Here is a 24,639-nt window from a genome sequence, read left to right as displayed (position 1 = left end):
ACGTTTGACTGGTACTGTATTTATATACAGTGCCTTGCGAAAGTATTCGGCCCAATTGAACTTTGCGACCTTTTGCCATATTTCAGGCTTCAAACATAAAGATATAAAACTGTATTTTTTGTGAAGAATCAACAACAAGTGGGACACAATCATGAAGTGGAATGACATTAATTGGATATTTCAAACTTTTTTAACAAATCAAAAACTGAAAAATTGGGTGTGCAAAATTATTCAGCCCCTTTACTTTCAGTGCAGCAAACTCTCTCCAGAAGTTCAGTGAGGATCTCTGAATGATCCAATGTTGACCTAAATGACTAATGATGATAAATACAATCCACCTGTGTGTAATCAAGTCTCCGTATAAATGCACCTGCACTGTGATAGTCTCAGAGGTCCGTTAAAAGTGCAGAGAGCATCATGAAGAACAAGGAACACACCAGGCAGGTCCGAGATACTGTTGTGAAGAAGTTTAAAGCCGGATTTGGATACAAAAAGATTTCCCAAGCTTTAAACATCCCAAGGAGCACTGTGCAAGCGATAATATTGAAATGGAAGGAGTACCAGACCACTGCAAATCTACCAAGACCTGGCCGTCCCTCTAAACTTTCAGCTCATACAAGGAGAAGACTGATCAGAGATGCAGCCAAGAGGCCCATGATCACTCTGGATGAACTGCAGAGATCTACAGCTGAGGTGGGAGACTCTGTCCATAGGACAACAATCAGTCGTATATTGCACAAATCTGGCCTTTATGGAAGAGTGGCAAGAAGAAAGCCATTTCTTAAAGATATCCATAAAAAGTGTTGTTTAAAGTTTGCCACGAGCCACCTGGGAGACACACCAAACATGTGGAAGAAGGTGCTCTGGTCAGATGAAACCAAAATTGAACTTTTTGGCAACAATGCAAAACGTTATGTTTGGCGTAAAAGCAACACAGCTCATCACCCTGAACACACCATCCCCACTGTCAAACATGGTGGTGGCAGCATCATGGTTTGGGCCTGCTTTTCTTCAGCAGGGACAGGGAAGATGGTTAAAATTGATGGGAAGATGGATGGAGCCAAATACAGGACCATTCTGGAAGAAAACCTGATGGAGTCTGCAAAAGACCTGAGACTGGGACGGAGATTTGTCTTCCAACAAGACAATGATCCAAAACATAAAGCAAAATCTACAATGGAATGGTTCAAAAATAAACAAATCCATGTGTTAGAATGGCCAAGTCAAAGTCCAGACCTGAATCCAATCGAGAATCTGTGGAAAGAACTGAAAACTGCTGTTCACAAATGCTCTCCATCCAACCTCACTGAGCTCGAGCTGTTTTGCAAGGAGGAATGGGAAAAATGTTCAGTCTCTCGATGTGCAAAACTGATAGAGACATACCCCAAGCGACTTACAGCTGTAATCGCAGCAAAAGGTGGCGCTACAAAGTATTAACTTAAGGGGGCTGAATAATTTGGACGCCCAATTTTTCAGTTTTTGATTTGTTAAAAAAGTTTGAAATATTCAATAAATGTCATTCCACTTCATGATTGTGTCCCACTTGTTGTTGATTCTTCACAAAAAAATACAGTTGTATATCTTTATGTTTGAAGCCTGAAATGTGGCAAAAGGTCGCAAAGTTCAAGGGGGCCGAATACTTTCGCAAGGCACTGTATAGACAGTAAAGACAGTATATGAATAGAAAGGTGTGTACATCAGTAGTGATATAGGATGAGCCTCGACTAGAATGCAGTATAGACATATGCAATGGGTAAAACAGTATGTAAACATTATTAAAGTGACCAGTGCTCAATAACTATATACATAGGGCAGCAATCGCTAGTGTGCAGTGTAGAGTACTGGGTGGTAGCATACTAGTAACAGTGACTAAGTTCAGGGCAGGCTACTGGGCGGAGACCGGCTATTGATGACTTCTAGATAGTAGAAGGGTGAATTGAATTTTTAAATTTTATTTTAAGGATACCACAGGAAAGTAAGTGTTTTCCTGCAGCATTTTTTGAAACAATTCTATAGTTTACCATATAATTTTGTAGTAAACTGTAGCATACTGTGGAAAACTATACTACCGTACACACTTTTGTATCCCTCAATCATGTAAGTGCTTACTATAGAATTTTGTAGTATACTACAAATTTCCTATAGGAATACTACAGTAGCATCCACAAAATAAAACACTGTTGTAAATACCACAGTAAAGTGTGCAAAAACACTACAGTCACCAAAAACACATCACTTTTCTAACTATACTAAATACTACAGTAATAATTTGCATATACCCTGCCCCCTCCCCCATATCCCAATTTGTGTCATCCATAAGTGAGAAACATGCCAAGTAGACCATATATAGTGTACACTACACATTATAGAAAAGTGCAGGAATGTTGAACTACTTGAATAGACCCTATTGTGAGCTAGCTACAGATTATGGAAATTGTGGACTTTGAATATTCCTCTAGGAGAAAGCTTGCACATAATAAAGCAAAAACATTATAGTAAACACTACAGTATTGTCTGCAAAAACACTACAGTATACTACAATATTCATTCTATAGTTAACTGTAAATACTATTATAAATATAAATACTAAAATCTGCAAATACACTGGAGTGAATAGTATAGTATTTTTTTATGTGGGAGTATGTTGATGTGTGTGTTGTAACATCAAATACAGGACTCATGGGTTGTCCACTTAAAATTACCCACAGAATATGATTATTTTGATCAGACAGGGCAGGGCACACCTTCGATATATCAATATACAGTAACTACTACCAATTGGGGAGAAAAGGGGGGTAAAATAATATATCGAAGGAAATACTGTACATTTAGCGACCTGGTCAGCATGCACTGCACCGCCACAGGAGACACTAGGGCGTGATGAGACAAGGATATCCCTGATGACACTTGTGCGCTGCCCCATGGGCCTCCCGGTGTGGCCACTTCAGGGGCAAGTTACAATTAAGATAAGAAGCATTGCTAAGAATCCATTGGAATGCAAGATTCAAGATGGATGTTCTGTACCAAACAGAGCAGTCTCTGAGCAACCATTCATGTTTTTTTTTTCATTATTTTACCCCCTTTTTCTCCCCAATTTGTAGTAGTTACTGTCTTGTCTCATCGCCGCAACGCCCGTACGGACTTGGGAGAGGCGAAGGTCGAGAGCCATGCGTACTCCGAAACACAACCCAACCAAGCCGCACTGTTTCTTGACACAACGCACATCCAACCCGGAAACCAGCCACACCAATATGTCAGAGTAAACACCGTACACCTAGCGACCTGGTCAGCATGCACTGCACCACCACAGGAGACACTAGTGCGTGATGAGACAAGGATATCCCTGATGGCCAAACCCTCCCTAACCCGGACGACACTTGTGCGCCAATTGTGCGCCGCCCCATGGGCCTCCCAGTTGCGGCCGGTTGCGACAGAGCCTGTGCTCGAACCCAGAATCTCTGGTGGCACGGCTAGCACTGCCTTAGACCACTGCGCCACCCGTGAGGCCCATTTATGTTGCAATATATGGTCCATACAAGAACCAAATAAGATCCAAACAAGAACCATTGCCTTTCAGTCTCTGAGCTAACATGCTTGTGCTAGCATTCTTGTTTTTCCATTTCTGAAATTAAGTAAATATATTGTGAGGGATGGTAATCGTCAGCCAAGAGTATATTATCTCTGAAATCAAATGTTTGTGAATTGAATGTATCCAAGGCCAATATAGTGAGCAATAATCAAAATCTCAAGATAGTTGCTAAATGGCATATATTATTATTATTATTATTATTATAGCTAGCTTGGCTGTATATGAATATCTGTCCAGAGAGACTAATCCAAGGCAAATGTAAACAGATGTTGAATTTAGTGTTGAATCTGTTATTTACATAAACCTGCCAACTGTACTTGCCATTTTAGTTTTTTGTACATTTCAAATTTCCTGACTGATGCTGAATGCTCTCTCCATCTCAAAAGAAATCTCTCACATGGTTTTTCCTTCTTTCTATCCACAGCTGCATTCCAATATGGACCGAGGGGAAGGTAACGTGAAGTACATTCTAACTGGAGACGGGGTGGGGAGCTTGTTTCTAATAGATGAGAACTCAGGTGACATTCACGCCACTAAGCGGTTGGACAGGGAGGAGAGGGCCATATACACACTCCACGCTAAGGTGGTGGACAAGAGGACCAACAAGACACTAGAGGCTGATACTGAATTTAACATCAAGATCCACGACATCAACGACAATGAGCCAAAGTTCTCAAAAGACATCTATTTCGCCAGTGTCCCAGAGATGTCAGATGTAGGTGAGTAAAAACAACTGCATTGTCTGAGTTGGTCCTTTTGTGGTGCTGTATTTCCATGAAGAAATGTGAATGACAATTATTTTTTAAACTTAGTTAACAAAGGCAGAGATAATGAACTGGAAATCAAACCATGTAATTGACACCATAATATCCATATGTAATAGTGGAAGGTTTAATCTTTAGTGAAGGTTTTGCCTCATTGCACTGAACTTAATTAAGATAATATAGATGAACCAGTAGGCACAAATACAAAAAAGCCTTAAAAAGGCAAAAGGGCAAACTGGAATACATTTCCAATTATGAGCCCACAAATTAATAGAATGTGTAATTGCAAGTTAAATAAAAACCTATTTGCCAATATGGCAAATAATGGTCCTCTATCGTGTTCACATAATGATGGAATCATTAACTGATTCCAGAGAGAGGATGTTGAGGTTAACAGTGACTGGATTTGTGGCTGGAATTGCTGGAATGTTTGAAAACATTGATGAAATTGTGGCTGGAATTGCTGGAATTGTTGGAAACATTTGATGAAAGCATTGAGCAGTGGAGCTCATATACAGAACAGTTTGAATATTTTGTTCTTGCATATTACATTGATGAGGACAAAATTGTGCCTAAATTATATAGTATTATGGGGCCAAAGAAATTTAATTTACTCCGCAGTCTGCTACAGGCAAGGTAACACAACGTGTGGAGATCTTGTGGAAATACTGGAAGGACCATTTTCACCAAATCACTAGTTATTGCTGAAGGGTTCCACAGAAGGACTCAGGAATAGGGAGAATCAGAGACACGTGTTTGCTGCTGCATTAAATAGTGCACTAAATTAAATCAGTGCACTGTGAGTTTGATGTTCTAAATGACAGCATTAGAGACAGACTAGTATGTGAGCTAAGGCATGAAGCTACACAAGAGACTATTGACTGAAAGTAATCGGACCTTTGCAAAAGCTATTACAGTCAGTGTGTCCATGGGAATAGCTGCAAAAGAGGCTCAACAGTTGGATTCATCAGGAAATGTGCACCAACTGAAAATCAGGAGAGGGAAATCAAGGCACATGCTTCCACTTTGTCAAAGCAGGATATCAGGCATCTACTTGCTGGCGTAAGGACATAGATTGATGAGCATGTGGTAAAAAAGGGCCTTGTCGAACGAGCTTGCAGAAACAAAAAGAGCTCAGAGAAAACGCGTAAAACTGAAAACAAGAAAGAGATATTCCAACACAGGAAAAATAGACATGTTTAGGCTGTTGAGCAAGTGACCAATCAGAAGAGGAAGTCACACTGAATATACTGACTGTTGCTGGGGGGCTGCACGGCTACTATGTCTCTCCCTTGCTAGAGGGGCAGCTGGTGCATATAGAGATTGACACGGGCAGTTGTATCTCTTGTGTCAGACACAGTTTGACGAAAAGACACTGGAACACCTTGCATTTCAGCCAGCATACATCATATTAAAGACTTACATGGGTGAACCTGTCGCCATGAGAGGCATCACTGAGGTCACAGTTCAGATAAAGGGACAAACTGAAAAAATGCGTGTGCATACAATGACACATGGAAACACAGGCCTATCTTAAAGAAACATGGAGAAGTATTTAATGGAGAGCTGGGTTTCATAAAATATATTAGAGTGAAACTCAGCATTAAGCCAGACAACAAAGTTTCTGAAAACACAACCGGTACCTTATGCCATCAGACCAAAAGTTAAGGCTGACTTGGACGCTCTAGTCCAGGGTTCCCAAACTGGCGGCCAGCAGGCAGGGTTTTGTTTGGCCCCCCAAATTTTCGGAGAAAAAAAAATATATATACACCGCATATTTTTTAAAAATATTGTTGGCCATAAAAAGCTGTAAAAACACCAGGAAATCACCCCCATGTGATTTTAATGATGATATTCTGTTACCCAGTGTTCCCACACATTAGAGAGACATGTTTGCATACAAATTTGGCAAGTTTTGAAATCATTATGTTTTAGTCAAATATTTTATCTGTTTAGGGCGACACCCATCGTACCAGTCCTTAACAAGGATGGTGGAATCAGGATATGTGGAGACTGTTGAAATTCACAGTTAACCCTGTGTTGTCCGCTGAACAGTATCTGCTACCATACATCAATTTAGCCGGCAGTCAAAAGCAAAATAAACCACTACCAAGCCTAGTTGCGGATGCATGTGGAAGAAATGTCAAAAGAGCTGCTGACTGTTCTGACACAAAATGGGCTCTTCAGGTATTGTCGTCTACCGTTCGGAATCACAAGAGCACTAGCGCCGTTCCAAAAGGAGATGGAACAGACTCTGAGTGGATTGCCAGAAGACCAATGCTACCTGGATGGCATCCTTGTTACTGGAAAGGAACAAAAAGGATCATCTCCAGAACTTGGATGCAACACTACAAAGATTGAAGGACTATGGACTGCGAGTTTATAAGGAGAAATGTGCATTCTTCCAATCCAGGGTTAAATACCTTGGACACGTCATCGACACTACAGGCTTTCACAAGGCTTTGTCCAAGGTCAAGGCTATCTTGGACGTCCCAGCTCCTCAGAACGTGAGCCAACTACATTCTTCCTGGGGTTACTGAATAACTATGGACACTTTCTCCCAAGCTTAGCAGCGAAGCTGAAGCTGCTGTATCCGTTGCTTTGTCAGGACAAAACATGGAAATGGACAAAACAATGCAAGGAAGTGTTCATGAAAACCAAGAAAACACTCCGTAAATCTGCACTGACAAAACTTTGACCCGTCATTGCCCATCCAAATAGCTTGGGATGCTGGTCCCTATCGTGTAGGAGAAGTCGTGTCCCATGCCTTCCGGTGAAAAGAAGCCTATCATTTTCGCATCGAGGACATTGAACAAAGCAAAAATGAATTATGCAGTGATAGAATAAGAAACTCTAGGCATAGTTTTTGGAGTGTGTAAGTTCCACCACTATCCCCCCCATGCACCAACAACCAACAAAATTAACAAAATATAAAAAAGACAAAGACGAAGGAAAACAGAAAACAGCAATGCAACAAAGAAAGACATCAAGGACAACAAAAATCCTAACAGCAAGGCCGACTGAATATGTTTGAGTGCATGTATGGTACTATTTACATGTGTGTTTGTGTCCATGTATGTGCACGTGTGTGCATTTGAATGAGAGTGTATGTATATGCATGTGTACAAACAGCTGTGTGGCATCAGTCTCAGGAAAACAGGCATTAGCTGTAACAGTGCCCCTCAGTGTCCTTCAAACATACTTTTTATTTTGACTTAATTTTTGTACTTTTATCTTTGACTGTCATTCTATCCCGCGCCCAGCAACTCCACTCTCACTTGTCTCCAATTCCACATCCCAACCCTCAGCTTCCCTCAGACCATCCCACCTATCTCTCCTGGCCACCCTGTTCTGATTTCTACGCAACACATATCTTTCAACTATGCTCTGACGTTTAACATACATTTTTAATCTATCTGATCGAATAGAATCCACAGATTGCAAGTTTAAGATAAATACTTTTACTAAGAGTATTAGTTACTGACCCGGTCTCTCCAGAGGTTTATTATTATTTCTAAAGGTACTGCATAGGTGTAAACATATATATTTGTTTTGCAAGAGATAGTACTTGTATAGCCTAAGAAAGTAGCATAAATGTGCAGAAAGTAGTTTTGAATGCATTTTATTAAAGGAAGTCTTGACATTTTTGGCAAAAATAGTGATATATTCTTATACACTGTACAATAAGGAATTCAACTACAAAATACTAGTCTTCTCCCATTTTTTTAACCATTGCCCCCACCCACAAGATGTATAAAAAACAACACTAAATAAGAAGAAAATAAGATAATAGATGCAAATAAAAAATGTGAAGAACATAAATCAATTGACTATTAGCACATACAGGACAGTATGCAAGTGTGTGTGCATGGACTTTGCAGATGCATTTCGCACATGTGCAGCACATAGTATTTGTTTTACACTACTTATTTTGGGGGCAGAATTGTCATCTCTTCTTGCCTGCCCCAGCTGCAGCCTCAGGCGGATTAGGACAAGATTCAGCCCCCTGAACAGCTTTCATAAGCCCTGCAAAGGCTGCTGTATGGGAGAGGCGCTCTATCCTTTGAATGTGTGGAGTTACAGGTGCCTTTCTCAGCTGCTGCAGGAACACCCTCCTCTTGTTACGCTTATCTGGCATCCAGGTAGGGTTGATCTTGTTCCATATCACAAAGGCATTGTATGAGGACACATCAATGATGTTATGGAAGATGACCAGGGGCCAGCGGGCAGTCATCCTCCTGCAGCTGTAAGTTCCAATCACCTTGTCCAGGTTTTCCACGCCTCTTTTGTTGTGGTTGTAGTCCAGGATGATGGCTGGCTTCCTGTCCTCATGATCACTGATCTCAGCTGTTTTGTGCAGTGTGCTCAAGAGGACGACATTATTGTTCCTCTTTGGGAGGTAATAAACTAGAGTGGGGTGAAGGCAAACTTTGATGGGAAGGCCTCTCTCCCCCTTGTTGCAAGGATTGCAGGGGGAGCTTAGGCTTGTTCTTTCTAACTGTGCCAACCATGTTGATCTTCCTCTTCAGGAGCTGCTGGCTGAGTTCATGAGAGGTGAAGAAATTGTCACACCTGACATTGTACCCCCTCAGTCAATCTGTCACATTAAGCAAAACCCACATCCAATGGTTCTTCCATGTGTAGACTTGCATCTTCAAGCGTAGCTGGATTGTACGTCACAGGCCACCCATATCTTGATGTCATACTTTGCTGGCTTGCAGGACATATACTGCTGGAAAGGACAGTGACTTTTTGACAAAATAGATTACTATCAGTAATTAATATTAGTGTCCCAGAAAACAATCACATAAATCAATTATATTACAGCAATAGATAATATAATTAACAGTGAAAATCACTTACATTACAGGTATGAAAATACAAATGTACCTCTGAATGGAACCAGTTGCTCATCCACTGTTACTTCAGGCCCAGAGTTGTAGAGGTATGGCAGACGCTCCACCCACTTCTCCCAGACCACTCTTATGGCCGCCAGATTCTCTCACACGTCTTGCAGGTCTTGACAAAGTGTGAAAGACTTTCAGTGGCATCGTGGCACGGAAAATCACCCTTCCAATCTCTGCATCCCAGAGACTGCATGTAGCCTCGCTTCAGGACCTATACATACTCACTAAGATTAGTAGCCCTATGTAGGGACGCTGGTCAATCTCATCCATCCTTTTCCAATTGTATCCATGTTTACGGAAACCCTAAAAATGTGTAATCTCCAGGATTATTTTTTTGATGGCTGATGTGATGAATATGTAGAATGTTGAGGCAATGTCTGTCACGTTCTGACCTTTATTTCCTTTGTTTTGTCTTTATTTAGTATGGTCAGGGAGTGAGTTGGGGTGGGCAGTCTGTGTGTTTTTCTATGTTGGGGTTTTGAGTTCAGCCTAGTATGGTTCTGAATCAGAGGCAGGTGTCATTAGTTGTCTCTGATTAAGAATCATACTTAGGTAGCCTGGGTTTCACTTTTGAGTTGTGGGTGTTTGTTTCCGTGTGAGTGTTTGTTGCCACACGGTACTGTTTCGGTTTTCGTTCATGTTCACGTTTATTGTTTTATATTTCATAGTGTTCAGTTTATATCTTATAATAAACGTTATGGACACTTACCACGCTGAGCATTGGTCCTACGATCCTTCTCGCTACTCCTCCTCAGAAGAGGAGGAATGCCGTTACAATGTCCTGGGCATGGGTTCCTGCATGTCTTGTGGGCCCTGGGGTCACCCTTATGACATCGTGTGATGCCATCCTGCCCTGGTTGTCATATGGTGACAAGGACCATGATGTTTTGCTGTTCTTTGGCAAAAATGTCTCTCATTCAGCTTGGGGGATTTCTTCTTCATCTGAAGATGATGCATCATGCTCTGGGTTGTATTCTTCCCCATATTCTTCTTCTTCCTCTTCTAAATCATCGTTCTCTTGTTCCTCCTGGACATCTGAAAAAAATCAGATCTATGACCTGTTGGGCACTGAAACGTGCACATATGACTTCAGCAAAGAGAGAACTGGGGGAACTGTAATCTGACTGCATTCCCCATTAGTAAACAATGCTTTCAATAGATTTTTATTTTGTCAGAAATGTTGTTTATTTTGACTGAACTTGAGTCATGTGTGGGGAGAGGGGAGATGCTGCACAAGCACAAGACAGTTTTCGATTTGTCTGTGTTTAATCAGTAGCACGCAATCTCAATTTCTCGTGTGTGTGTGTGTGTGTGTGTGTGGTGTGTAAATTAGTTTATAACTGGCAGGTAGATACACTTACTTCAAACCCTAGCTAACAACACTGAACAAAATGTAAAAGTAATATGCAACAATTTCAAATTACAGTTCATATAAGAAAATGAGTCAACTGAAGTAATTTAATTAGGCCTTAATCTATGGATTTCACATGACTGTGTAGGGGCACAGCTACTTGAGTTGGGTTGGGTTCCCCATTATGGATATGTGCATGAACTCTATCTTCTCCTCCACAGGCACGTCAGTTATACAAGTCACTGCGACAGATGCTGACGATCAAACATACGGGAACAGTGCCAAGCTTGTGTACAGTATTCTACAGGGTCAACCCTATTTCTCAGTGGATTCAGACAATGGTAAAATATTCCCAACAAGCAAAATGGGCATGCAAACACTTGAAATGAGGTATCTTGTGCGCATATTATCTCTCTGCAAAAAAAGATTCAGCACCACTCAGATGGGGTGTTTTTTTGTGAATGAGAAGTGAGTTGAGGTGAATCAAAGGTTTCCTCTCTTGTCTGAATCAAGCAATGATCATTTATTTGCGGGTTAATGTCTGCTGTGAACTGTTGGTGTGGTGTAAATAGAGCTGAAGTCGGAAGTTTACATACACGTTAGCCAAAAACATTTAAACTCAGTTTTTCAAAATTCCTGACATTTAATCCTAGTAGAAATTCTATGCCTTAGGTCAGTTAGGATCACCACTTTATTTTAAGAATGTGAAATGTCAGAATAATAGTTGATAGAATGATTTATTTCAACTTTAGTTTCTTTCATCACATTCCCAGTGGGTCAGAAGTTTACATACATTAAATGAGTATTTGGTAGCATTGTTTAACTTGGATCAAACATTTCAGTTAGCCTCCCACAAGCTTCCCACAATAAATTGGGTGAATTTTGTCCCATTCCTCCTGACAGAGCTGGTGTAATTTAGTCAGGTTTGTAGGCCTCCTTGCTCGCACACAGTTCGCAGAGTTCTGCCAACAAATGTTCTGTAAGATTGAGGTCAGGGCTTTGTGATGGCAACTCCAATACCTTGACTTTGTTGTCCTTAAGCCATTTTTCCACAACTTTGGATGTATGCTTGGGGTCATTGTCCATTTGGAAGACCCATTTATGACCAAACTTTAACTTCCTGACTAATGTCTTGAGATGTTGCTTCAATATATCCACATAATTTTCCTACCTCATGACGCCATCTATTTTGTGAAGTGCACCAGTGCTTCCTGCAGCAAAGCACCCCCACAATATGATGCTGCCAACCCGTGCTTCATGGTTGGGATGGTATTCTTCGGCTTCAAAGCCTCCTCCTTTTTCTCCAACCATAATGATGGTCATTATGGCCAAACAGTTCTATTTTTGTTTCATCAGACCAGAGGACATTTCTCAGCATGTACAGTTGCAAACCATAGTCTGACTTTTTATGGAGGTTTTGGAGCAGTGGATTCTTTGTTGCTGAGTGGCCTTTCAGGTTATGTCCAAATAGGACTCGTTTTACTGTGGATATAGATACTTTTGTACCTTTTTCCTCCAGCATCGTCACAAGGTCCACAAGGTAGGCTTTGAAATACATCCATAGGTACACCTTCAATTGACTCAAATGATGTCAATTAGCCTATCAGAATCTTCTAAAGCCATGACATCGTTTTCTGGAATTTCCAAGGTGTTTAAAGGCACAGTCAACTTAGTGTATGTAAGCTTCTGACCTACTGGAATTGTGATACAGTGAAATATTCTGTCTGTAAACAATTGTATGAAAAAGTACTTGTCATGCACAAAGTAGATGTCCTAACCGACTTGCCAAATTATAATTTGTTAACAAGAAATGTGTGGAAATTTGTTTTAATGACTCCAACCTAATTGTATGTAAACTTCCGACTTCAGCTGTATACATTGGTGTTCAGCTTTTGATGCCTTCATTTGATAACTCAACAAGATTTGTAATATGTTGTGTTCATACTTATTACTGGCAATACTGATTATTGTTTATTCTAAATGAAGTAGATCTTGTCCTTGTAAATTATTTTTAACTCACGTTAAACCTGACCAATCATACACCAGTCATACTTATTTGTACTGATAGTAGTCTATTTTCTAACTCAGGTACTATCAGGACAGCCCTGCCCAACATGGACAGGGAGACGAAGGAGAACTACCAGGTTGTGATCCAGGCTAAAGACATGGCTGGCCAGATGGGTGGACTATCAGGAACCACCACGGTCAGCATCACTCTCTCTGATGAGAACGACAGCCCACCCCGCTTTGCCAACCGTAAGACTCAATTCCGCTCTCCTTGTTGACCTGTTTTTCATTTAGGCGCACACAATGCTGTACTGTACAGTACATGTATGTGCTTTATAACTGTGCAAAACTGTTTGAACCAAGTCAACAAAGGTTATTCTAGCTTGTAGGCCTATCAACAATAACTTATGATCTCTGTCTAGTCAATATCAGATAAGGTTTTAAGACATAACCAATAAGCTTTTTCCCACCACTGTACTGAACCTTTAATGTCCTTTCAAAAAGCAGATGTTGTTCTATGCACTGTATGTAGCCTATGGTTAGGACTGGCATCATAGTCCCAAAGAGAACCATCTGTACGAAATAATCCTTTCTGAAGGATTCCCACAACTAATGAAAACGTTGCCAAACATTCCCACACAAGGAAAATTGCACAAAAAATGGCAGTGCTTATTCTGTTCTTTTTTTAAATCATAGTTTTCCCTCATCTCCCCAGATACATTTCGTCTGAGCACTCTGGAGTCAGCTGAAGTAGGAGCTGCCATAGGCCGGATCAAGGCTAACGATGCGGATGTGGGGCGGAATGCTGAGATGCAGTATAGCATCGTCGATCGAGACGGACAGGACATATTCACCATCATCACTGACCAAAATACACAGGAGGGCATTATCAGAGTGAAAAAGGTAGCCCCTAAACTCCTGAGTGCAACGCTCTCATGTTTTAATTGCCTATGACCCCACTGCTTCAAATCACAAGATACCACTTTGTGTGCAGACAGAGTGATCCTCTCTCTGAACTAAACCCGTCTTCTATTATTATCATCATCTTCACGAAAGTACTTAATTCTTTTCACTGTTAAGAGACCCTTATTCCTCCTTGGGATTTGAATAAAGAGTCTGAGACTTTTGAAATCCAGGTTTAGCTTTTCCTTTCTTAGCCAGGGCCATGCTTTTCAGAGCCTCAGTGAATTATGTAAATTGAAGAACCTAAGTGGTGCGTACGTACTGAATACACAGGCTCAGATGAAAAATGATAGCAGTCCTTCATATCTGAAAGTGCCATAAAGATTTTTCGACTTGACCACCAGTTATTGATACAGTACACTCACAGTTATTTGAAATACAACATGTCATCCCAGATGTATTACTTTTAACACAATCACCGTGTTGGCACAACATGATGTGTACATTTTTCAACACATTTTGTGTAAATTTCTGCAATTAATGTGTTAAAATCTGAAAACCATACAAGCCACCCTAGATGTGTTAATTGACCAATCAAATTGTGGATCCAAAGTCAACATGCATCTACTCTCTTAGAACAGATGTATTAAAAACGCCACAAGTTGTGTTATTTTTTAACACATCTCTTTGTAGTTAGGGACGACGTGTTCCTTTTAACACAGTCACTGTGTTGTCACATTTAACACGTTGTGTAAATTATTTTTCAACACAATGACTATGTTAAAAGTAATGTGACATCCCTAACTGTACACAATGAGGTGTAAAAACATGTTGTTTTTTACACAGACCGTGCATTCGAAAAGTATTCAGATCCTGTCGTGGAAATTTCCTCTATTTACCAAATCATGGGAGCAAACCACACACACAAGTCAGAGTTAGTTATAAAAGTCCATCTTTAATTATATGAGCTCTATCACAACCCTGTGACTCTCAGATAAATTCAGTGTCTCTCAGTGAATTCTCTGAGAGCCCCCTTACAATGCAACTGAGTTCCTTTAATAGCAAAGACCCACATAGTCAGACAGCATAGACATAACTCATCGTTCAGCTTTGTCTCCTTTCCCAAACCATAAACCAATCCTCCATTACAACAGGCATATATCAAATTGTCATTTAGATACAACCCACTCTAAATACAAACTCCTGGACAAACTCACGGAGAGGAGGGTGAGGCTATAGGTTAAGATAGAAACAACATAAGAGGGAGCATAGAATGATTCCAGACACTGCAACCTTCCTTTCCCCACTATGGGAAAGGTAGAGAGTGAAAGATATGTTTACACATGATGACACTTTGACCTCTCCCCTCTCAGCGGCCATGCAACTTAGTCTTGACATAGAACAGATACTGCAACCCTCACCACAGAATAACACAAAAATACCATTCTGATGAGAATTAACTTACACACATTTAATAAATATAAAACATCTTACATATGTTACCAACAAATTCTGAATCTTCCCTAACAATCCCTTGACTTTTTTTCACATTTTGTTATGTTACAGCCTTATTCTAAAATTGATGAGAAGAATGCATGTTTTAATCCATCTACAAAAAATACCCCATAATAACAAAGCACAAACAGGTTTTTAGAAATGTTTACTAATTTCTTAGAAATAAACAACTATAATATCACATATACATAAGTATTCAGACCCTTTACTCAGTACTTTGTTGAAGCACCTTTGGCAGCGATTACAGCCTTGAGTCCTCTTGGGTATGGCCCTAAAAGCTTGGCACACCTGTATTTGGGGAGTTTCACTCATTCTTCACTGCAGACCCTGTCAAGCTCTGTCTGGTTGGATGGGGAGCGTCATTGGACAGCTATTTTCAAGTCTCTCCAGAGATGTTCGATCGTGTCCGGGCTCTGGCTGGGTCACTTAAGGACATTCAGAGACTTGTCCCAAAATCACTCCTGCATTGTCTTGGATGTGTGCTTCGTGTCATTGTCCTGTTGGAAGGTGAACATTGCCCCAGTCTGAGGTCATGAGTGCTCTGAAGCAGGTTTCCATCAATGATCTCTCTGTACTTTGCTCCGTTCATCTTTCCCTCGATCCTGACTAGTCCCTACTGCCACCATCATGCTTCACCGTAGGGATGGTGCCAGATTTCCTCCAGACGTGCCGCTTGGCATTCAGGCCACAGAGTTCAATCTTAGTTTCAACAGACCAGAGAATCTTTTTTCTTATGATCTCGGAGTCCTTTAGGTGCCTTTTGGCAAACCCCAAGTGAACTATCATGTGCCTTTTACTGAAGAGTGACTTCCGTCTGGCCACTCCACCATAAAGAGCTGATTGGTGGAGTGCTGCAGAGATTGTTGTTCTTCTGGAAGTTTCTCCCATCTCCACAGATGGACTCTGGAGCTCTATCAGTAACGTACTTCTACCATAGACCATTTAAACTGGTAAAACACTTCCACTCATGGGTGGCCAAAAATAACTTGCTGAAAAATACACCCCCCCACTAAGCCACACCTGCAATATAATGTAGATCTACCATGGTCCAGTTAAACTGGTACAACCCTTCCAGTCAAGGATGGCCATAAATAACTAATAGAAAGCCATGCCTCCAATATAATTTGTCAGTGTGCCTTTTCAAGTGAATTGTAGAGTTACCAACAATGAATGTTAATGAGAGTTTCGTAGGCAAATGTTGTCATAAACAGTTTCATTTGAATGATAATACAACATAAAGCCTTATTTGAGGCTGAGTTTAACATGATACATTGTCCTGAATCTCATGGTTTACAGGTAACATGAGGCTGAAAGTAGGGGGAGAAAACATGTCTTGTGGTAACTCTACAATTCACTTGAAAAGGCAAGGCATACAAATTATGTCGGAGGCGTGGCTTAGTTCGGGCATGGCTTTCAGTGCACCACTTTTATGAGAGAAAACAAAAGGTTTCCGGAGCTGCAGAGGGCTTTATTTGTCCAATAATACACTACATATATGCAAAGGTATGTGGACACCCTTTCAAATTGGTGGATTTAACTATTTTAGCCACACCCGTTGGTGACGAGCACACAGCCATGCAATCTCCAGAGACAAACATTGGCAGTAGAATGGCCTTAATGAAGAGCTAAGTGACTTTCAGCGTGGCACCGTCATAGGATGCCACCTTTCCAACAAGTCAGTTTGTAACATTTCTGCACTGCTAGAGATGGCCCTGTCAACTGTAAGTGCTGTTGTTATGAAGTGGAAACGTCTAGGATCAACAACGGCTCAGCCGCAAAGTGGTAGGCCGCACAAGTGTTGATGTGTGTGAAGTGCTATAGCGTGTAGTGCATAAAAATTGTCTAACACTCACTACAGATTTCCAAACTGCCTCTGGAAGCAATGTCAGCACAACCACTGTTCGTTGGGAGCTTCATGAAATGGGTTTCCTTGGCCGAGTAGGCTGGAGATAAAATGTATGACAATGTTATGAGACAGGCACTTTTTGCATATTTTTTTATTTAACCTTTATTTAACTAGGAAAGTAAGTTAAGAACAAATTCCTATTTACAATGATGGCCTACCTGGCCAAACCTGGACGACACTGGTCCAATTGTGCTCCGCCCTATGGGACTCCCAATCACGACCGGATCTGATAAAGCCTGGAATCGAACCAGGGACTGTAGTGATGCCGCTTGCACTGAGATGCAGTGCCTTACGCTTCGAAGACACCGACAGTGTCATTGTGCAAAATAGCACGTAGCATCATCTGGAAATGTATGCAACAAAAGTTTCACCTTCACCAACATTCACCTTCTGCTACCATTTCTGTCAAGCCGTCTATGCATTCAGTTTGACGCAAACTTTCAATAAATCTAACATATGCACCACACCGAACGCACTGCAACTGCCTCGACAACTCAATGCTGCAAGGGAAACACAGCGTTTCATTGGAAATTAATGTAATTCTGGTGTACCAAAATGCAATGACGCTGTCGGTGTGTTCGAAGCATTAGACCACTGCGCCACTCGGAAGCCCATCATACAGTTTGCACCATTCAAATAGACTTACACCTAAATGGCACCCAATCAAATCAAAAATGTGATGACATGTTAACAAACAACATATTCTAAAAACAGGATACTTTGAAGTAAAATGGTCAATATTTAATGGATAATCAGGCTACTCACAACTGCTCTCCAGGAGTTTCACCCCGTGGGATAAATTGTCATGATCATTGGTTTCTAGTTTGTTTCCGTCAATTGTTGATGATCTGACACAGTGAGGAAAAAAATTACTTCTACATTTTCTGCTATGTAAACACATTGCAAATATGCTCAGGATAACTCCTGATGTACAGTAGCTGGGTAGCTGATATTCAGAGCTTGAACAGCCAAATTGATTGGTCACAGGAATCAGCATCAACATCTTTTGGACGTCTTTTTTTGGTCCTGTCCAAATTAGCATTCTTTTTTTGGTCCTGTCCAAACAAGCAGTCTTTTTTTGGTCCGGTCTGGACAAGCCTTGGTTTGACCCAAACATAAACATCTACAGTATGTTTAGTTCAGATTTGGTCCAAACAGATAAATGACTTGTTTTCAACTTTCATTCAGAGCTGAAAATGTACATAATTTCAACATCGATTCAGAACCGAAAATGAACCTGATTTCAATGTCTGAAGACGTCTTTTCGACTTTCAATAAAAACCTAAATTGAACCTAACTTCAATTTCTGGAAAATTAGTATTTTAGAAATCTTTTTAACGTAATTTGCTTACTGAGACTTTTCTTGTTTTGCAAGATACGGCAATAATTTTGTCTCGCCTAGGGTGGCAGATAAAAGTCAACTTGTCCTAGAGATATTTACATGGTTATCAAAACGTCCCACCATGGTTAGCCTACACGATACAAAGCCTTTATTTGAAGTGGTTCTAAAATCCCCTATGGGAAAAATTAATGGTGGAGAAACAATTGGAACCATTTCCTTGTTTGACCGCAAAGTTTTATGGGTATTATGACTCGTACTGTGGCACTCTATATTGGTCCATTAAAACAGGAGTTGCAAAGGTCCAGTGCACTTATTTTGTGAGTATGAACAATATAAACCTAAATAGTGTATAAAGATACAGTGCCTTGCAAAATATAAATCCCAATTGGCGTTTCTCCTAATTGTGGCATTACAACCTGTAATTGAAATGGATTTTTATTTGGATTTCATGTAATGGACATACACAAAATAGTCCAAATTGGTGAAGTGAAATGTTAAAAAATTACTTATTTCAAAAAATTAACCCCCTTTAATATGAATCCCTCAAATAAGATCTGGTGCAACATATTACCTTCAGAAGTCACATAATTAGTTTTTAAAAAGTCCAACTGTGTGCAATATAAGTGTCACATGATCTGTCACAGGATCTCAGTATATATACACCTGTTCTGAAAGGCCGTAGAGTCTGCAACAGTACTAAGCAAGGGGTACCACCAAGCAAGCGGAACCATGAAGACCAAAGAGCTCTCCAAACAGGTCAGGGACAAAGTTGTGGAGAAATACAAATCAGGGTTGGGTTATAAAAAAATATCAGAAACTCTGAACATCCCACAGAGCACCATTAAATCAATTTTTTTTAAAGAACATGGCTCCACAACAAACCTGGCAAGATAGGGCCGCCCACCAAAACTGACGGACCAAGCAAGGAGGGCATTAATCAGAGATGCAACAAAGAGACCAAAGATAACCCTGAAGGAGCTGCAAAGCTCCACAGCGGAGATTGGAGTATCTGTCCATAGGACCACTTTAAGCCATACACTCCACAGAGCTGGGCTTTACGGAAGAGTGGTCAGGAAAAGCCATTGTTTAAGAAAAAAAACAAGGAAACATGTTTGGTGTTCGCCAAAAGGCATGTGGGAGACTCCCCAAACATATGGAAGAAGGTACACTGGTCAGATAAGACAAAAATGTTGCTTTTTGGCCATCAAGGCAAACGCTATGTCTGGCGCAAACCCAACACCTTTCATCTCCCCGAGAACACTATCCCCACAGGGAAGCATGGTGGTGGCAGCATCATGTTTTGGGGGTGTTTTTCATCGGCAGGAACTGGGAAACTGGTCATAATTGAAGGAATGATGGATGGAACTAAATATAGGGAATTCTTGAGGGAAACCTGATTCAGTCATCCAAAGATTTGAGACTGGAACGGCGGTTCACCTTCCAGCAGGACAATAACCATGAGCATACTGCTAAAGCAACACCCAAGTGGTTTAACTTCTTATGGCAGTATTGAGTAGCTTGGATGAATAAGGTGCCCAGAGGTGCCCAGAGTATACTGCCTGCTACCTGGTCCCAGAAGCTAATATATACATATCATTAGTATATTTGGATAGAAAACACTCTGAAGTTTCTAAAACTGTTTGAATGTTTAACAGAACCCATATGTCAGGCAGAAGCCTGAGAAAAAATCTAACCAGGAAGTGGGAAATCTGAGGTTGGTCGTTTTTCTACTCATTCCCAATTGAAGATACAGTGGGATATTGGTCATGTTGCACTTCCTAAGGCTTCCACTAGATGTTAACAGTCTTCAGAACCTTGTTTGATGCTTCTACTGTGAAGGAGGGGGGAATGAGAGGGGAATGAGTCAGAGGTCTACCAGAGAGCCATGAGCTGGTGACGCTCGTTCACTTGAGAGCGAGCTCTGTTCCATTGCATTTCTACAGACAAAGGAATTCTCCGGTTAGAACATTATTGAAGATTTATGTTAAAAACATCCTAAAGATTGATTCTATACTTCGTTTGACATGTTTCTACGGACTGTAACGGAACTTTGACTTTTCGTGTGTTCCTAGTGAACGTGCTTCATGAATTTTGATATGTGAACTGAACGTGCTAACAAAAGGAGCAATTTGGACATAAATGATGGACATTATCGAACAAAACAAACATTTATTGTGGAACTGGGATTCCTGGGAGTGTATTCTGATGAAGATCATCAAAGGTAAATGAATATTTATGTTATTTCTGACTTCTTTTGACTCCAACGTGGTGGATATCTGGTTGGGTTGTTTTGGTCTCTGAGCGCCTTACTGAAAGTTTTTTTGAAATTTGACACGGCGGTTGCATTAAGGGGGAAGTGTATCTAAAGTTCCATGTATAACACTTGTATTTTCATTAACATTTATGATGAGTAATTTCTGTAAATTGATGTGGCTCTCTGCAAAATTATCAGATGTTTTTGGAACTACTGAACATAATGCGCCAACTTATACTGAGATTTTTTATATAAATATGATCTTTATTGAACAAAACATAGTCCTATGAGTGTCATCTGATGAAGATCATCAAAGGTTAGTGATTAATTCTATCTCTATTTCTGATCTTTGTGACTCCACTCTGACTGGAAAAATGGCTGTGTTTTTCTGTGACTTGGCTCTGACCTAACATAATTGTTTGTGGTGCTTTCACTGTAAAGCCTATTTGAAATCGGACACTGTGGTGGGATTAACAAAAAGTGTATCTTTAACATGGTGTGAAATACTTGTATGTTTGAGGAATTTTAATTATGAGATTTCTGTTGTTTGAATTTGGCGCCCTGCAATTTCACTGGCTGTTGTCATATCGATCCCGTTAGCGGGATCTCAGCCATAAGAAGTTTTAAGGGGAACATCTAAATGTCTTGGAATGGCCTAGTCAAAGCCCAGACCTCATTCCAATTAAGAATCTGTGGTATGACTTAAAAGATTGCTGTACACCAGTGGACCTATCCAACTTGAAGGAGTTGGAGCAGTTTTGCCTTGAAGAATGGGCAAAAATCCCAGTGGCTAGATGTGCCAAGCTTATAGAGACGTACCCCAAGAGACTTGCAGCTGTTATTGCTGCAAAATATGGCTCTACAAAGCATTGACTTTGAGGGTGAATAGTTATGCACGCTCAAGTTTTCAATTTTTTGTCTTATTTCTTGTTATTATTCACAATAAAAGATAGTTTTCATCTTCAAAGTGGAAGGGATGTTGTGTACATCAAATGATACAAATCCCCCCCCAAAATCTAAATGGGAAAAATGCCAAGGGGGATGAAAACTTTTGCAAGCCACTGTGGGTGGGGGAACTCCACTGTACTTTACTCATTCACTCATTTTTTTACTTCAACCAAGAATCCACCAAGTTTATCAATTAAAGTATAATCCTACAGTTATGAAAGGACTTACGGTTAGGATAGTATATTCATTCTATTGAATAATTATTGTTTCATCTGTTTCATTTTCTTCATAGCAACTGGATTATGAGAGAAAAAAGACATTCTCATTTAAAGTGGAGGTGACCAACACTTATCTGGATCCCAGGTTCATGTACAGTCCCAACCCTCCATTCAAAGATGACGCCATGGTGCGGGTGACAATAGAGGATGTGGACGAGCCGCCAGTGTTCAGCAGGAACCCTTACATCATCGAGGTGCATGAGGATACAGCCGCAGGTAGCTTTGTTGGTGTGGTGTCAGCTAAGGACCTCGATGCTGACAACAACCCAGTCAAGTAAGTGATTGTGTGATGAGGGTCACGCTGCTTGCTTAACAGTATAAAGCTAACAATTCAATGGCACATGTGGAGGCATGTCATGCAGAGGAGCGATGCTACTAATCCAACTCGGTTACACATATTATACTGAACTAATCTGTATCAGCATCTTTTTTTTATATATGCTGTTCATTCAGAGGATTAAGTTCACATACACCTTAGCCAAGTACATTTAAACTCAGTTTTTCAAAATTAATACTTGTAAAAAATACATTGATTTAGGTCTGTTATGATCACCACTTAATGTTATGAATGTGAAATGTCAGAATAATAGTAGAGTTATTAATTTCAGCTTTTATTTCTTTCATCACCTTCCCAGTGGGTCAGAAGTTTACATAAACTCAATTAGTATTTGATAGCATTTAAATTGTTTAACTTGGTTCAAACATTATGGGTAGCCTTCCACAAGCTTCCCACAATAAGTTGGGTGAATTTTGGTCCATTCCTACTGACAGAGCTGGTGTAACTGAGTCAGGTTTGTAGGCCTCCTTGCTCGCACACGTTTTTACAGTTCTACCCACACATTTTCTATATGATTGAGGTCAGGGCTATGTGATGGCAACTCCAATACCTTGACTTTGTTGTCCTTAAGCCATTTTCCCACAACTTTGGAAGTATGCTTGGGGTCATTGTCCATTTGGAAGACCCATTTGTGACCAAGCTTTAAACTTCCTGACTGATGTCTTGAGATGTTGCTTCAATATATCCACATAATTTTCCTACCTCATGACGCCATCTATTTTGTGAAGTGCACCAGTTCCTCCTGCAGCAAAGCACCCACACAACATGATGCTGCCACCCACGCGCTTCACAGTTGGGAGGGTGTTCTTCGGCTTGCAAGCGCCCCCCTTTTTCCTCCAAACATAACCATTTTTATAATGGCCATTTTTGTTTCATCCGACCAGAGGACATTTCTCCAAAAAGTATGATCTTTGTCCCCATCTGCAGTTGCAAACCGTAGTCTGGCTTTTTTATGGCGGTTTTGGAGCAGTGGCTTATTCCTTGCTGAGTGGCCTTTCAGGTTATGTCAGTATAGGACTCTCATTTTATTGTGGATATAGATACTTTTGTACCTTTTTCCTCCAGCATCCTTTGCCATCCTTTGCCGTTGTTCTGGGATTGATTTGCTCTTTTCTCACCAAAGTAATTCATCACTTGTAGACAGAATGCGTCTCCTTCCTGAGTGGTATGATAGCTGCGTGGTCCCATGGTGTTTATACATGCATATTATTGTTTGTACAGATGAACGTGGTACCTTCAGGCATTTGGAAATTGCTCCCAAGGATGAACCAGACTTGTGGAGGTCTACAATTGTTTTTCTGAGGTCTTGGCAGATTCATTTTGATTTTCCCATGATGTCAAGCAAAGAGGCACTGAGTTTGAAGGTAGACCTTGAAATACATTGACAGGTACACCTCCAATTGACTCAAAGTATGCCAATTAGCCTATCAGAAGCTTCTAAAGCCATTACATAATTTTCTGGAATTTTCCAAGCTGTTTAAAGGCACAGTCAACATAGTGTATGTAAACTTCTGACCCACTGGAATTGTGATACAGTGAATTATAAGTGAAATAATCTGTCTGTAAACAATTGTTGGAAAAATTATGTGGGTCATGCAAAGTAGATGTCCTAACTGACTTGTCCAAACTATAGTTTGTTAAAAAGAAATGTTTGGAGTTTTTGGAAAAAAAATGTAATGACTCCAACCTAAGTGTATGTAAACTTCTGACTTCAACTGTATTTGAGAATCCTATACATTGACTACAGCTCAGCATTTAACACCATATTGCCCACAAAGCTTATCACTAAGCTAAGGACCCTGGGACTAAACACCTCCCTCTGCAACTGGATCCTAGACTTCCGGACGGGCCACCCCAGGTGGTAAGGATAGGCAACAACACATCTGCCACGCTGATCATCAACACTGGGGCCCTTCAGGGGTGCATGCTTATTCCCCTCCTGTTCTCCCGGTTCACCCACACTGCAGTGTGGTGCCAGGACAACAACCTCTCCCTTAATGTGAGCAAGACAAAGGAGCTGATCGTGGACTACAGGAAAAGGAGGGCTGAACAGGTCCCCATTAACATCGACAGGGTTGCAGTGGAGCGGGTCGAGAATTTCAAGTTCCTTGGTGTCCACATCACCATCAAACTATCATGGTCCAAACCCACCAAGACACTTGTGAAGAGAGCACGACAACACCTTTTCCCCCTCAGGAGACTGAAAAGATTTGGCATGTGTCCCCAGATCCTCAAAAAGGTCTACAACTGCACCATTGAGAGCATCCTGGCCCATTGCATCACCACCTGGTATGGTAACTGCTCGGCACCTGACCGTAAGGCGCTACAGAGGGTATTGCGAACGGCCCACTACATCATTGAGGCCAAGCTTCCTGCCATCCAGGACATATATACTAGCCGGTGTCATAGGAAGGCCCAAAAAATTGTCAAAACTCCAGTTTCACAAGTCATAGACTGCTCTCTCTGCTACCGCACGACAAGCGGTACCGGAGTACCAAGTGTAGGTCCAAAAGGCTCCTTAACAGCTTCTACCCCCTA

The 24,639-nt window shown here is 40.8% G+C and overlaps 1 protein-coding gene across 1 annotated transcript in view; it reads left to right on the top strand.

Moving 5' to 3' along the window:
• Positions 1-24,639, top strand: part of LOC110535566 (cadherin-10-like) — a 63,422-nt gene that overhangs the window by 24,665 nt on the left and 14,118 nt on the right. The window contains exons 3-7 of the mRNA XM_021620631.3: positions 4,014-4,308; positions 10,833-10,952; positions 12,700-12,867; positions 13,334-13,521; positions 21,779-22,038. Coding sequence (XP_021476306.3) covers positions 4,014-4,308; positions 10,833-10,952; positions 12,700-12,867; positions 13,334-13,521; positions 21,779-22,038 — 1,031 coding nt within the window. The remainder of the gene's footprint in view (positions 1-4,013; positions 4,309-10,832; positions 10,953-12,699; positions 12,868-13,333; positions 13,522-21,778; positions 22,039-24,639) is intronic.

The sequence above is a fragment of the Oncorhynchus mykiss genome, chromosome 11, assembly GCF_057628025.1.
Source record: "Oncorhynchus mykiss isolate SJ-2025 chromosome 11, ASM5762802v1, whole genome shotgun sequence".
Taxonomy (NCBI): Eukaryota; Metazoa; Chordata; class Actinopteri; order Salmoniformes; family Salmonidae; genus Oncorhynchus; species Oncorhynchus mykiss.
The sequence above is the reverse complement of the archived record's forward strand: the minus strand, read 5'-3'. Positions and strand labels throughout refer to the sequence as shown.